Here is a 14,678-nt window from a genome sequence, read left to right on the forward strand (position 1 = left end):
CACCAAATCCTTTCTGGTTAAAGAATCTCTTTCTAGTTGCTCTGGAACAATTAGGAGATTCTCTAGAAGAAATATGGAGTTGTGGAGAGTGTTGGTGGTCTATGGTGCATAATGTTGTTTTTTTTTTCTTGCTATATACAAACACTAGTTTTATTTTTCGATTTTTGCCAGTCACAACATCTTATTTTTGTCATAAGTATTAAAACCGTCCAGAACTGCACATTTAATTTTCATTTTAAAAGTGATAATTTAAAAAATTTATTTATAAAACCACCAATGAGAATTCAAATTAAAAATAAGTTTTAAAAAGTCGAAATCACATCGTAATTCCCAATTTTTTGTTGGAAAAAATTTTATGAAGTTAAAAATATCCTTTATATTAAAATAAGTAACTTATTCGACTTTTCAAAATTTACATTAATTGATAAATTATTTTTTTTCTTTTTGTTAATAATGTATTAATTTATATATTTTATATTTATTTATAATATATTTTAAAGTATAAAAATTTATTTTATTATATGCACATAAAAACCACGTGTCAAAGCAGGTGGTTTGTCTTTAAACAAGCTGAGTCTTTCAGTTCATCTTACTATAATTTTTTTTTTTCAAAAAAATTAATAAATTATTTTATATTACGAGTTGAGTGGTGAGTGGCCCACACACTGCAATGCAGTGAACATAATAAATAAAAGTGTAAATTATAGTAAGTCATTTAAGTTTGGCATAATTGTAAATACCTTTTTATTATTTGAAAATTACCAATACCCCATAATTTTAATGATCGTCTAGTAATTAGCTCAATCCGTTGGGTTTTCATTCATTTTTTGTGGTTAATTGATTAAAATACACTTGTGGATTAAATTTTATAATTTTATTATTTTTTAAAATTTTTATTTTTTTTATGAACTAAGTAGATAATTTTTTTAAAAAAAAATCATACACCCGTTCAGTTTTTTTATAAGTTTTTAATTTTTTAAAAAATAAAAAAATATAGTAAATGCAAAGTTAATAATTTCATACCTCAATTTAAGAATTATATAATTTCATCAAATATTATAGAGGTATTTATAATATTTTAAATAATAATAAAGTATTCATAATTACAATAAATTAAAAAAAAAATGTGGTGTAATTTACCCTAAATAAAATGTGCAGAGAGGAGAGCATTGATTGAAATGAAATGTGATGATACATATATAGTAGGTGAAATTTAATTGGGGTGAGGAGAGATGAAGTGGTTCCCAAAACAATACTTACTGCATGCAACATGACAAAATAGCCAACTGGTCAAAAAGGACCGGACGCACTCCGCCGCATAGAAATACGAGCATTGACTGCCACAACCCCGCTCGGTGGAGGTGGAACTGTCATATAAAATTTACATGTAATTATACCAAACCTCTGTGGAGTGTTGTGTAGTTATCTGTCAAAAAATTTATATGTTATATAATAATAAAAATTGGAGCGTTCGGAAATAAAAGTTAAAAGTAAAAAAGGAAAAAAAGGTTAGAAGTGTTAGAAAAACAAGTTAGTATTTATAATTTTAAGATCCAAATTATTATTATTATTATTATAAATAAAGAAGATCCAAATTAAGAACAAAAGCGATTGTGGGCATAACGGCATTGCTTTTAAAAGTTTCTTTTTGTTCTTACAATATATCTCTGTAATAATTGAGATTTTAATCATATCTACCTCTTTTTATGCCCTCTGTCTCTCCCTCAAACACACGCACAGTTTGTTGTTTCTTCTCTCTCCTCATCAAACGTTGTTATTCGTAGTTAACTCTCGCATTAATGTCAGGTCAACTGCCGCCGCTGGTGGTGGTGGAGGCGGCGGAGCCCAGCCACTCCACTCACCGCTCAATCGAGACACTCGTAGTGGTGCTGGCGGCCATCACAATCCTCGGAGTTATTGCGGGTATAATTGCTCGCCTCTGCGGCGGACAGCATTTTGGCGGCTCAGGGGAACATGACATTGAGGGATGGGTGGAGAGGAAGTGCCGCAGCTGCATAGACGCCGGCATAGCGACGGCGCCTCCGCCACTACCTCCACCGCCGCCCAAGGAGGAGCAACCAAAGCCAGCAGCAAGTGAAGAAGCCAAGAAATGAGATACTGAGGGTTGCTGCAAAGCTCCATTCGGAACGGCTCCGTCGCAAATTATATGTGAATTTCTATAATTTTTATTTATTTAATATAAAAAAGTATGATAGGAGATCTTTTGCGGAATTATAGAGATTAATTAGGATTTTTGATGCTACAAAAGGTATTATTCTATATTTTTGTCCTCAATTGTAATTTTGTTAACTATTCATTTGCTGAGTTCCGATAGATTTTCTTTTTGATATTTTAGTCCCAGAAAATAGTATTAAGGGTGAAAAGTGAAAAAAAAATAAAAATAATCAAGATAAATATGAAGAAAATACTATCAGCATTTTTTTGTCTCACTTTATGTGAATTATTATAATTTATTTATTATATTTAATTATATTAATGTATTATTAGAATTATGCATTACTCAATTTATTGAGATATCGATGTAATTATATATGTAATTATTTTTTTTTTAGAAAAAACCAACAAATCTTGATGTAATAATATAGATATTTGAGTGATTTGTGCTTAAATTATCAATAGCATAAATATCGGTAAAGTGAAAAAAATAAATCAAATAAAACTTAAAATTATAAAGTTGTATAAATAAAAAATCATGGTACTTGTTGATATTTTAAAATAACGATTATCTTCCACACGTAAGTATTAATGGCTGATTATGACTCCAATATAAAATTTTATTAACTCAACTAAATTGTCTCGTACCATGTGCACAAAGCGGAATCACGAAGATTTAAAAATTAATTAGCATTTGTCACGATCTTACTAGACCCACCCGAAAGAGACCTGCCATGTACCCCGCCCCACCAACTGAAAAAGAAAATAAATAACGTAATTGCAAACTATCGATATTTTTTTGTACTCCTTCTTTCATTTGTTAAACGCAAGAAATTAAAATTCTTCCATGATTCAACTAAATTATTAATTTTCTCATCAAATAATATCTTTTTACGACTTACAATAAATTATATTATACAAAGAATACATTTAACTAATATTTTAGTTTTTAATAAATAATATCAGTTTAGATTTAAATACCTCCATGTAGTTTTTAATCTCAAATGAATTGTTTAAGACAAAGAGTACGTTCAACTAAATTATTAATTTTCTCATCAAATAATATCATTTTACGATTTACTATGAATTATATTATATAAAGAATACATTCAACAATTATTTTATTTTTAATAAATAATATCAACTTAGATTTAAGTACCTCAATATAGTTTTCAATCAAAAATGAATTGTATAAGACAAAGAATACATTCAACTAAATTATTAATTTTCTCATCAAGCAATATCATTTTACGATTTCTAATAAATTATATTATACAAAGAATACATTCAACTAATATTTTATTTTTTAATAAATAATATCAGTTTAAATTTAAATACCTCAATATAGTTTTCAATCTAAAATGAATTGTATAAGACAAAAAATATGTTCATCAGTTCATCTAAATTATTATTTTTTTTATCAACTAATTTTTTATGTTTTGTATTTCTTATATAAAGTTGGATACATGCAAAAATTGCTTAGGATTTTTATTAATAATATATTATACACTACAAAAAAATTATTTTATAGTAACGACTTTTGTAACTGCCACATTATTAATTTCTAACTTTTTTTAAAAATTTGTAACGTCTTTTGTAATGGACATCCCTACCGCGATTTTTTTTTTTGTGTTACAAATATTTACAATGGCTTGCTTGAAAATTGTTACAGTTTGTAACGGTCTTTTTACTGGCCACGCATGAATTTGGATCTGCTTTTGGAATGACTTAATTAATTTTGATTTAGTTGTTATTGGGACGATCTTTGCAACACATATAGGTATGGTTGTACTTGGACTTTGGCTCGATTTTGGATTACACTTTTTAACAGTCTTGCATTATGTTATAATGGTTTTTGTATCAAGTTTTGTATTTTTTTTCTAATAATTTTTGTAACGATCTTTATAACACCTTATGGTATGTTGGTTTTGGTTTTGTATCTGTCTTTATTACTTTTTTTACACTGTTTTAGTAACGGCTTTTGGGACGGCCCTTTCCAAAATTGATAACCATGTTTTGCAGATCGTTGTAATGGCTTCAAGATTATGTGACAGTAATTCGTATTCCAAAAGTCATTACAAATACAATGACCAAAAAAATATTTTTTTAATATTTAATTGTATTTTTCTTTTTAAAATAAATTATTAAAATTTTTGTTATACGTGGGTAGTTTTAATTTCTTAAATATGCAATATTAAATAAAAAAGCATATAATATAAAAAGAAAATAAAAATAATTTAATTACAAAAATAAAAATATTGTTTTTACATTGTATTTTTATAGATAAAAAAATCCTAATTTAAATCAACATCCTCATCAGCCTCGTGTTAGTTGTCGTTGCGTACCGGGAAATCAGCTAGAGGTTGGGGCACTAGAGGATTAGGTCAGGTGGGATCCATCCGTCGCATCCACTCCTTGAGCCTCGATACCCAATCATCAAGATCGGGACGCGACAATTGTGGTGGCAAGGATGATGGAGTAGTGAAACTGCTAGGCTTTGATGGTCCAACAATCGTGTGGTGGGCTTCGGAGTTGAGACCGAATACTTGGCCCCTTTTTCAGACGCCGGCTGCTAATAGCCACACCTATTACTCATTCAGGGCCACCGAGTCCTGAGAAGACAATGGAGGGTCTTGATCACCGTTTTGCTGTCTTTGGCGTGCCTCCATCATCCTCTTGAACAACTCCTACAAATAGATTATGTGACTAGATTTTTGAAAAAACTAAATTTAAAATAACAAAAGGTAATCTAAAATAACAAAACAATGTCGCTTTGCTCCTTTTTGTTCGAAAAGCCATTATATCTGACAATTAATTATTTTTCATTAAAATGTAACAAAAAAAATCCCGTGTTGGACAATTTAATGTTCTAAAAACATATCAATTATGTGGAACAATATAATTGAAATACATAAAAAAAAATAAAATTATAGTTGACATTGATACATTTTTGCAGTATGGAATAAATTAGTATATTAATAAATGTTAGTATTACATTAATGTAACTATCATCCTACATTATTGAACTGTGTAGGTTAATAGGGCCAACAAAATTTAGATAAAATCGTTAGATATGATCACACTTATTAAAGAATACATTTGGCCTAGTTTTAGCCTTATTGGATATTAGATGTCGATATGTCGTACTTGGAACATAAGAGTAATCATTCAAAACAATGTATTTTTGAGTCAAGCCATGTGATTTTAAATCATATCGTCTGATATGATCTCACAAATACATACTTGTATATATTTAAATTTGGTATGAGTCGGGGCCCGAATTTTAAGATATTATAATTCCCAACATGAATTTTTGAAATAGTTTGTTGTTTATAATGACTTTTTAAACGACTTGTATAATTTAAATTTGTACCTGCCTTTGGAACAGTTTTTCTAACGACCTTTGAAATAGAAAATCCTCCCTGTAGCACATCTACTCACTACATATAATTATCACTATTTCGTCATTTCCTTGTTTACAACTCATTCTATAAGTAATTTTTTTCAATTCGTAAAATAAATTCTATTTTATCAATATAATATATAAATATCATAAGAGATAATAGATATTTTCAAAAGTTTATATTTACTCCCACCAGATATTCCCATATGCATAATCTCAAAGGAAAATAGGTAACAAACAATAGTACAAAATTTTAAACACAAACCTGACAAAAAACTATAATATGTAACAATCAAACAGCCAACACTCTGATTTCAAATGTCATGACTGACCCACCTAATAAAAACAATGTCACCATTCTAATCCAACATAGTTAATCAATGTGACCTATCCCATTAATAGTACATGATAAGGGGTGAGTTAACTTGCTCAATAAATATAACTAGTGAGTCCCTCCCACTGGACAGTACAGCTTCCCTTACACGTTCTACTCTCTCGCACTACATTGCTCTCCACCGCCGCCACCACCGCCACCACCACCGGATTGATTGATTTACCGACCTGCTTCAGTACTACCTGGAAGGCGGTGAGTTTTCTTGATGCTGCCTGTACTTTCATTTTTTTGATGTCAATCGAAGAACAGACCATGCCAATAATTTGACTCTGTTATGCCCTGTTTTCAACCTCTGTAATGATCCGGGTTTCAATTTGTGTACCCTTTTAATTGTCGTCCTGTTGTTCTTTAGGCTGGTTTATGAGTAGTGGTCTGCGGGATTTATGAAGTGGTTGGTTCAATATTAATAGTTTACTTTTAGATCAATGTCTTTTGATTTGTTAGGTCAAATTGCCCTCATTTGGGATTTTTCATGTTTTGGGATTTAGCTTTGATTATGTGGGTTTCTCTGTGAGCACAGATATAGCAATCTTCTGGGTTTGTGGAGTTCTTTGTTTTTGCGTGTTTCGAGTTAAATGGTTTTTCTTTGGCTCTGTGTATTTGATTATCAGTGTAAGAGAGATCTTTGATTGGTAGAAGTATAATATAATATAAGCATTTTGATTTATACCTTTACACAGGGAAAGGAGGGAAGTTTTACATAGCTAAGGAATTGAGGTGAAATTGCTTGGAGTTTTCGTTAGGTAATAAATTAAATATGATGATATTTCTCTGTTTCTGTTGAAAGATTCACAACACTTCAAATTTTTCGGGCATATGCTTCAAGTTTGCAGACTCGGTTATATACTCGATTAAATGTTATTTGAAGGCACCCCGTTATCTGATTAAATCTTTAGAAGTGATCATTGTACTTATTTGTATAAACTCATTTGGTTTTACATTTTGAAAGATTCAGAAGTTGACATCAATTTCACCGACTTGATATGAATTTTGATAAGTTCTTGTTTTCATAGAACTATGACTTTTCTACAAATAGAAATAGACTTAACTTATGAATTTTGATAAGTTATTGAAATTAACTCCTGCTTGGAAAAGATGCAAGATGGAAAATCACTTTCTAGAAGAGTCAAGCAATTACTCATTGTGCCATGAATGCGATTTTCAGGGTCAACCAGCTCTAGTGCTGATGCATGTTTTGGATGTTAAATGCATTATACATGTGGTCCCTCATCCTAATATGAACAACTTAATAGAATTCTCCCCAAATTGCCTAAGTCGTCAATAGGTAATCTAATCTAATATACTAAATATAGCGAATTTTTTACTTCCTGTAGGTAAAGGTTTCCCGCCCCCTCTTCTAACCGTACCTTGTTGATGTAAATGGCTGTGCTCACCTATTTTTCTATTATAAGGTTAGTCACCAATTAATACCATACCAAAAAGATTGAAGGAAACAACTGATTTCAACTTAGTTGAGAAGAATCAACCAAAAAGCAGAAGGATGGACCAACCACAACCACCACCAAATACTGAGATTTTGGATGCCCCCCTTCACACACTTGGCTTTGAACTTGATGAACTTTCTGCCCACAAAGTTTCAGGCCACCTTGTTATCACTTCAAAGTGCTGTCAGGTGTTACTCCTACCATTCACTTGTTTTATGTTGATTCCATCTCCATAGCTGACCTTTATAATCACATATATATATACAAACATACATGTCAATGTGTGTGTTTGTGTGCGACTGATTGACTGCTGAGTTGAGCATTTGAGATCTGGATGGGCAGCCGTTCGGAGTGCTGCATGGAGGAGTGTCAGCACTTATAGCCGAGGCTTTGGCAAGCATAGGAGCTCACATCGCCTCAGGTTTCCACAGGGTAGCCGGTATACATCTCAGCATCAATCATCTAAAAAGTGCACAGGAAGGTGACTTTATTGTTGCTGAGGCTACACCGGTCAACATTGGCAAATCCATTCAGGTAAACCTTTTAATTCTCTGTTATCATTTCACCCGGCACAAACACTACAGACAAAACCCCAAAAGGAAAACAAAGTATTATTATTGTAATCAGGTGTTGTGATTTACTTGATCTCGCTAAAATGCTACTTCTGAGCAGTTGTGGGAGGTGCAACTCTCCAAATGTGATCCCTCAAAGCCTGAGATCAAAATGCTGATTTCGTCATCAAGAGTCACTGTTCTTTGTAACTTGCCTGTGCCGGAATCTGCCAGAGATGCTGCTCAGAACCTCAAAATATATGCAAAATTGTAGCTACATTTGGGTCTTCTGCTGTATTCAACTGTCAACTCTGAGTGGAATAGCTGTCTCTGGTGAAGAATAATTCTGTTGTATTCTTAAAAGAAAGTAAATCGATTCGAACGGCCTACCGATGCAGCCATAAAAGCCATTACATGATCTTGCTTTTGAGAAAATAAATCACATTTAAGGAATTGCAGAGGGCCACAGATCGATGCATCAATTACCGAATTATTGGCTGCCTAATGTAGGTGAATTAGACAAGCATTTTGATTACTATTTGAATATAGTGAATTTAAACTGTTGTCGTTTTTATTAGAATGCTGTCGTTTTTATGAGAAAAAGTTCCAAGGATGTAACAAAGTTTGCTAATGGAAGAAAACCCCGAATGGGAACAACCATCAACAATATTTTATATATTTATGAGACACACGACATATTGGTTATTGAGTTACATAAGAATTAATGTACATAATCGTATCAATAATTAAGTTACTGCAGCCGCCCTAGCTAGAATAACTTGATGAAAACCAATTGAGTGTATTATATATATTTATATTCATGTGTATATATATATGTTTTTCTGACTTCCCTACGAAGGGCTCCTCAGTCCTCAAGAGCTTGAGTTAAAAAACATTATAGATGTAGTCGTGTGAGATCAAATTTGTTAGATTTTGGACTATATTATAAGGACTTTTAATTTTATGGGACAAAAAATATTAATTTTAGAAAATATCAGACCAAAAGTATAACAAGTTCCATTTTATAAGATTAAAAATATATTTAAATAGAGGTGTAAATAAGTCGAGTTTGAACATAGCTAAAACATTATTCATAATACTGCAAAATGAGTTTAACAAAACTCCAATCCACGGGCTCCAAAAATTCGGGAAGTGGTGGGTTATTTCAGTGGCTCCGACCCGCCAACCAGGTTGACATCTGGTGGGAACTCGGAATAAAAGGAATCATGTGGGGGTGGGGGCTTTGGTTTAGTGCTTTTATTGGTTTTGCAATAATAAATTACTCGACTTCCCAATGGTAATGGAGACGGATTTTTACCTACTTCAGTACTACGATGGCCGGCGGTGGCTATTTTTCCTTTTTGCTATCAATCCAAGAAGAATCGAATCGATGCCCAACTGCCCAACCTTGTGAAGTTATTTCATGTATCAATTAATACTGTTATATCTTTGAGCAAGGGATCAAATTGCAATTAAAAGTCAGCCATGACTTGTTTTTTAGTTTTATGTCACTGCTATCTGTGTGTCCGCATTTAAGAGATAATTATATTTGCACCCCTTGATTTGTATTCTGTTTACATAAAACACCACTGCTTTTTAGATAATTATGTATAGAACACTTAAAACTATAAACATCATTTTTGCAAATAATTCCTGTCTTTTTTGAAAAAATTACACATATGCTTCTAATAAACGTCAACATCATTAAAAAGAACTACCCTTGCTTTTTTCGTAACTTATAAATAACAAATAGGAGACAATTAATCTACGTACTCTTTATTGAATAATAATTAAAAATGAATCCAATATAATTCTAATTAACCCTTTACACCAATAAACTCAATTATGCCCTAATTTCCAGCAAGAAACAGTCCATGAAAACCAGTTGAGTCCTCCATATATATGCTTTCTTGACTTCCCATGCATCAAACCTGAATCCAATCAAACAAACATGTTTTTACTTCAATTATCATTTCAAAAACTGAAAACACATAAACAAACTGGCCCTAAAATTCTTGTAAGTAAATGATTCCATGCTCATATTTTACATAAATCTTACCTCGTCATGAGAGTACTATGTGTCAGTTGGTGGTTGGCTGCTGTAAGAAACACTTCTGGTCTTCATGAGATCTAATAGAGGACTGTTTGGCATAATCTTCCTTATTCAACTTTTCTGTCTAAATGTATATTTCCTACATGTACACAAACCCTAAATTCACACACACACAGACACACGCTATATGTATTAGTGTTCTTGGAAATTCAATTAATTAGGGCAAACAGGTGAAACATTTCCTGAGTTCTGAACATCAACATTTTTGCAGACAGCTTCGGAATTTCCACCATTTGCACCTTCAAGATTCACATTTTCCAGCACAATTCCCTGGCATGGATAGCTCTTACTGCACTCGAGATCGATAGCTACAGTAGAAGCACTTGTTCCCTTGATGTTTTCGTACACAACATTCTTCACTTGGACAGCTGAACTCTGATGAAATATATATATGACAACATCAAATTGTTTTCGTATGTTTTTTTTTCAGACAAGAACTTGATATCTTGCATTAATCCAGTGCAAAGAAGTTGAAGGGTTCTTTTGATTTTTCTATACTATACCTGATCTTGGCAGGGTTCATCCTGATCGCAGTAGTTTTGATCTATGATTATAGGGTTTTTCACGTTTTCCATCTCTATGTTCTTGAATTCGATGTTGTTTGCACTTCCGGATCCACCCTGTAAATATAATATACTTTGATTAACATAATAAGTTAAACAAGGTAAGCTTGAAATATAGAGTCCAAGATGGGTGATTTGCGTTATGGTTTTTTAAGAAATGAAACTTGCAATTTTTTTGAGGATACATTTTGCTGAAAAGTTCTAAATCGGCCGGAAATTGGTACGTGCCAGTCAAGTGCGGCTTAAATTTGAGAACACACGTGACTTACATTATAATTTTGCACCCAAATTTCAAATATCGGACAAGATGTGTTCTCACTTTGCGAAATTTATAAAAATAATGGACTAGATTGTAAATTTCATTTCTTAAAGGACCAAAATACCGAATTCTCTATAATTAAAGGATCAAAATTACAATGGAAATCGAATCTCCTCTAAATAAAGTGGTGTGGTTTTTCGATAGTCAAAATCTTGGAAAATATTAAAAATGACCCTGTAAAATTTACCTGCCATGTCTTGATCCTAACTCCATTGGTGGTTCCAGAAAGCTTTGCTCTATTAACCACAACATCCGAGACATGAGCTTCTGAATTTCCCGAACCCAAGCTTCCAATACTGCAGAATCAAGAAGAAAAAGAAATAAAACAAAAATAGTCGGGATTAATTTTCTATTTTATTTTACAATTAACTATATATAAACCCATCAATCTGTTCATATTAAATTAATGAGTTTGAATCCAACGAACCTGATGCCATGGCCAGGTCCACAGGTGATATCTGAAGCTCGAACCTTCTTCGATCCACTTACAATCGATATGCAGTCATCACCTAAACAAAGTCATGAAATTAATTAACTTGTTAATATAAAACAAGGCCCGAGCTTGTAAGTGTCATGTGATCAAAAGAGCTATATTTTGAAAGATATGGGGTCAAAAGTAAGCACCACGTAACCAGTTGGACCAAAATTAAAAAACTCTAAATTATAGGACGAAAAGTGTTACTTCTCCAAATTAAGACGAAGTTACTAATTTAACTTACCAGTGGCTATAGTGCAGGTAGAGACATGGATGTCCTGAGTGGCAGTGATATGGATTCCATCAGTATTAGGGCTGTTTTCAGGGGAATTCACCACAAGCTTGGATGCCTCAACACTTTTGCACCTCTCAAAGGAGACATGAATTTGCTGTGCATTTTGGATCTTCAGGTTCTTTACTACCAAGTCTGTGCACTTGTAGAAGGTTAAAGCCTGCACCACAAATTTTGTAAATTATTCATGATAAAATTAGTCATTTATTTAGTTACGCGACCTAATTGCATAAATGATTTCCAATAAGACAAAAATTGACATCCCCTATAATTACATGATCAAAATTATACCTTTGGTTCCATTAGATAGGGGTTCAACATTTTAATTAGTCACATGCATTACTGGATTTTCAAAGTGTAACTAAAATTGAAAAAGCTCGGCGCATTTAGCCCCATAAATCTTCTAAAGCTACAACACTAAATGTGCCGAGTTTTCTTAATTTTGGGCTATTTTTGAAATTTTCATAAAAAAATAACTAAATGCGTTTTAGCTAGTTTTCACAAATTTAATTTTCACAAAAATAACTAAATTCATAAAAAAAATAACTAAATGTGTTTAGCTAGTATTTTTTAAAATTTCGTACAATAGAAGAGTAAATATGTTGAATCATCTTTCGACTAAAAACGTGATTTTACATATATAGATAGAATATTGCTACAAATAATTATGATAATATATAACACAAATTAATACTTGCAAGACATAAATATAAAGAGACGATGAGTGGCATACCGTGGGAGCATCCTTGCATGGCTGCAAGAAAAATTACAAAATTATTTATAGTATATAGATATAAAGATGCAAGAATATTTAAAATGAATTTTTGTGTGGATTATTAATGTTTATGATTCTGATCACCTTATTTTTGTTTATTTTGCATGAGTTCTGCCACCAAACATTCCCATTGCCGTCGATGGTTCCACCGCCTTCCACCACCAGATTCTCCACGCTGTCGAACCTAAGCCAGTGTCTCTTGTCTTTCTTGTAGTCGGAACGATCATCGGATGCTATAAGGGTTCCGCCAATCTGCAGTAATTAAATATTTTTTTTAAATAAATAAATTTCATGTATGTTCAACAATTAATTAATTCATTTTCAATAAACAATTAATTAATTACCTCCATTTTAATGATGTTGGAATTGCAAGGGCCAGAAAACCTAAGTGGTTTCAGAAGGTAACTTCTGCTCTGAGGTACGATGAAAGTGACATTCTCCGAAGATGAACATGCTTCTTCCCAAGCATTCTCAAATGCCTGCAACAACATATACATATATGATCTATATATATATAGCTCAAAATCTGAAACTATATAGGGCTCATGCTTGTATGTGCAAATTTAAAAGAAAAAAAGATTATATATTTGGGAAAAAGGGCTCTCCAGCACATGCGTTTTTTCGGCAAAAAATTGGACTAAAATTGCTAAAATTTCAAAATTCCACCCCTAAGTTATAATTAGACGAAAATTACAATTTTTCTTTTTCCATTGCCTAATAAAATGATAATCCATTTTTACATCACAAAATGTAATAGCAACATAAGTACTAATTAATTAACAGAATATATATGTATGTATATTTTATATATATATATATTAATTTTTTTCAAAGTTATATACACACCTGCAGATTTTGATGTTCATTTAGTCAAATAAATCATAATTTAAGCATGATATTGATTTACTCAAAAATTAATAAACTTGACAAAGAAATTCTATTGTAGGGACAAAACATTATTAACCGAACTAGGTTTTGCAAATTTAAAACCAGTCATATTGTGACTGTGACTGCATTTACTATGTGATTGACTGTGTACTCTATCAATTACATATCAACCAATCACAGAAGTTTAGTTTCACGTAATGTAAGTTCAGGTATGACCGAGCCGAATTTGAATTATAATTTTATCTTTAAGTTTAAAGTACATGCATGGGTTCTGAGTTCTGACAACGATGCAAATTAACAACTATGTATTAATTACCTTAGTATCATCAGTGCTGCCATCACCTTTAGCTCCGAAGCTGAGTACATTAATTGTCTTAATGGAAGCAGCAAGTCTTCTGAAGATCATCGTCCTCGCCGAATTGTCCAAGTTTTTAATGCCCTCAAAGGGTCTAAAATACGACGGATAAGCTTCAAAACCATACGTCCCATACTCTTGTTGGGAGTAATGATGATCATGATCTTCGACTAAGTCACGATCATCAGCATGATCCATGCTGTTAACTGTGCAGATTGAATTTAAGGACAGAACAACGATCAAGAACGTCGAAATGTGCTTTTCAAGCCCCATAACTTACTCTTTTTTCCTAGTGAATTCAATGATGATTGTATAATCAAGATTTCAGAAAACCCTTTTGTGGGATTGTAGTATGGATGTTATGACAAAGCCATGCCTATACCTCGTATATTTATAGTATTTGTTCTTGTCTTGGGGGGTGGGGGGTGGGGGTGGGGGTGGGGGTGTCATGTTCTCTACGACTCTTTTAATATGGAAATAGGTATGGGGAAGATTTAGACGAAATGGTATCTAAAGCAGTTGCTGACTTTTTGCTCCATGCTTTTGCACAAAAACGTGCCAACTATTTGTTATTGATGAAAGTTTTATTTGAAGAAGAGATTTATAAAAAATAAATGTAGTATTATTATAGTAATGCAAAAGTAGTTACACAAATTGATATTTATTTTTCAAAGTATCGATCAATACATGCTTGCTCAGACGACAATCAGTTTATATATATATATACACTATTAAAGTAATTTATATGTTTTGAAACAAGTGGATACTTCTCGACTGTTGTAACCTTAAATTACATCGTATGTTTGCTAATAACATGTAATATTAATAATATTGATATATACATATATTTGTCTATAGATATAGTTATTTTATTTTCTTGAATTCTCATATTATCACATAATTGTCGAAATGTTATATGTTGTGACAAAA

General features: G+C 32.0%; 3 protein-coding genes across 13 annotated transcripts; 2 read left to right on the forward strand and 1 right to left on the reverse strand.

The window, feature by feature from the left end:
* Positions 1-1,624: 1,624 nt before the first annotated feature.
* Positions 1,625-2,334, forward strand: LOC105162541 (fission regulator-like protein). The gene has a single exon (XM_011080598.3). It carries the CDS (start codon positions 1,800-1,802, stop codon positions 2,112-2,114), a length of 315 nt encoding a protein of 104 aa, XP_011078900.2. The 5' UTR covers positions 1,625-1,799; the 3' UTR covers positions 2,115-2,334.
* A 3,671-nt stretch (positions 2,335-6,005) lies between these two features.
* On the forward strand, positions 6,006-8,635 carry LOC105162540 (1,4-dihydroxy-2-naphthoyl-CoA thioesterase 1). 11 transcript variants are annotated; one of them, XM_088880217.1, is made up of 6 exons: positions 6,006-6,164; positions 6,653-6,715; positions 7,138-7,257; positions 7,385-7,605; positions 7,760-7,951; positions 8,090-8,635. In XM_088880217.1, exons 4-6 carry the CDS (start codon positions 7,474-7,476, stop codon positions 8,240-8,242), a joined length of 477 nt encoding a protein of 158 aa, XP_088736343.1. In that variant the 5' UTR covers positions 6,006-6,164; positions 6,653-6,715; positions 7,138-7,257; positions 7,385-7,473; the 3' UTR covers positions 8,243-8,635. The 11 variants fall into 11 exon arrangements, with proteins under 11 accessions (XP_088736343.1, XP_088736345.1, XP_088736344.1 ...); XM_088880219.1 differs by having other exon boundaries at positions 7,390-7,605; XM_020693626.2 differs by having other exon boundaries at positions 6,013-6,266.
* Positions 8,636-9,723: 1,088 nt separating this feature from the next.
* On the reverse strand, positions 9,724-14,098 carry LOC105162539 (polygalacturonase). Its single transcript, XM_011080590.3, has 10 exons — positions 13,710-14,098; positions 12,850-12,984; positions 12,590-12,757; positions 12,464-12,484; positions 11,683-11,890; positions 11,391-11,472; positions 11,151-11,259; positions 10,585-10,701; positions 10,028-10,456; positions 9,724-9,899 (listed from the first exon to the last, which is right to left on the reverse strand). The coding sequence occupies exons 1-9, from the start codon at positions 14,019-14,021 to the stop codon at positions 10,235-10,237; spliced, it is 1,374 nt and encodes a 457-aa protein (XP_011078892.2). The 5' UTR covers positions 14,022-14,098; the 3' UTR covers positions 9,724-9,899; positions 10,028-10,234.
* Positions 14,099-14,678: the final 580 nt, after the last annotated feature.

Source organism: Sesamum indicum, linkage group LG5, assembly GCF_026168435.1.
Source record: "Sesamum indicum cultivar Baizhima isolate 11 linkage group LG5, ASM2616843v1, whole genome shotgun sequence".
NCBI classification, from domain to species: Eukaryota; Viridiplantae; Streptophyta; class Magnoliopsida; order Lamiales; family Pedaliaceae; genus Sesamum; species Sesamum indicum.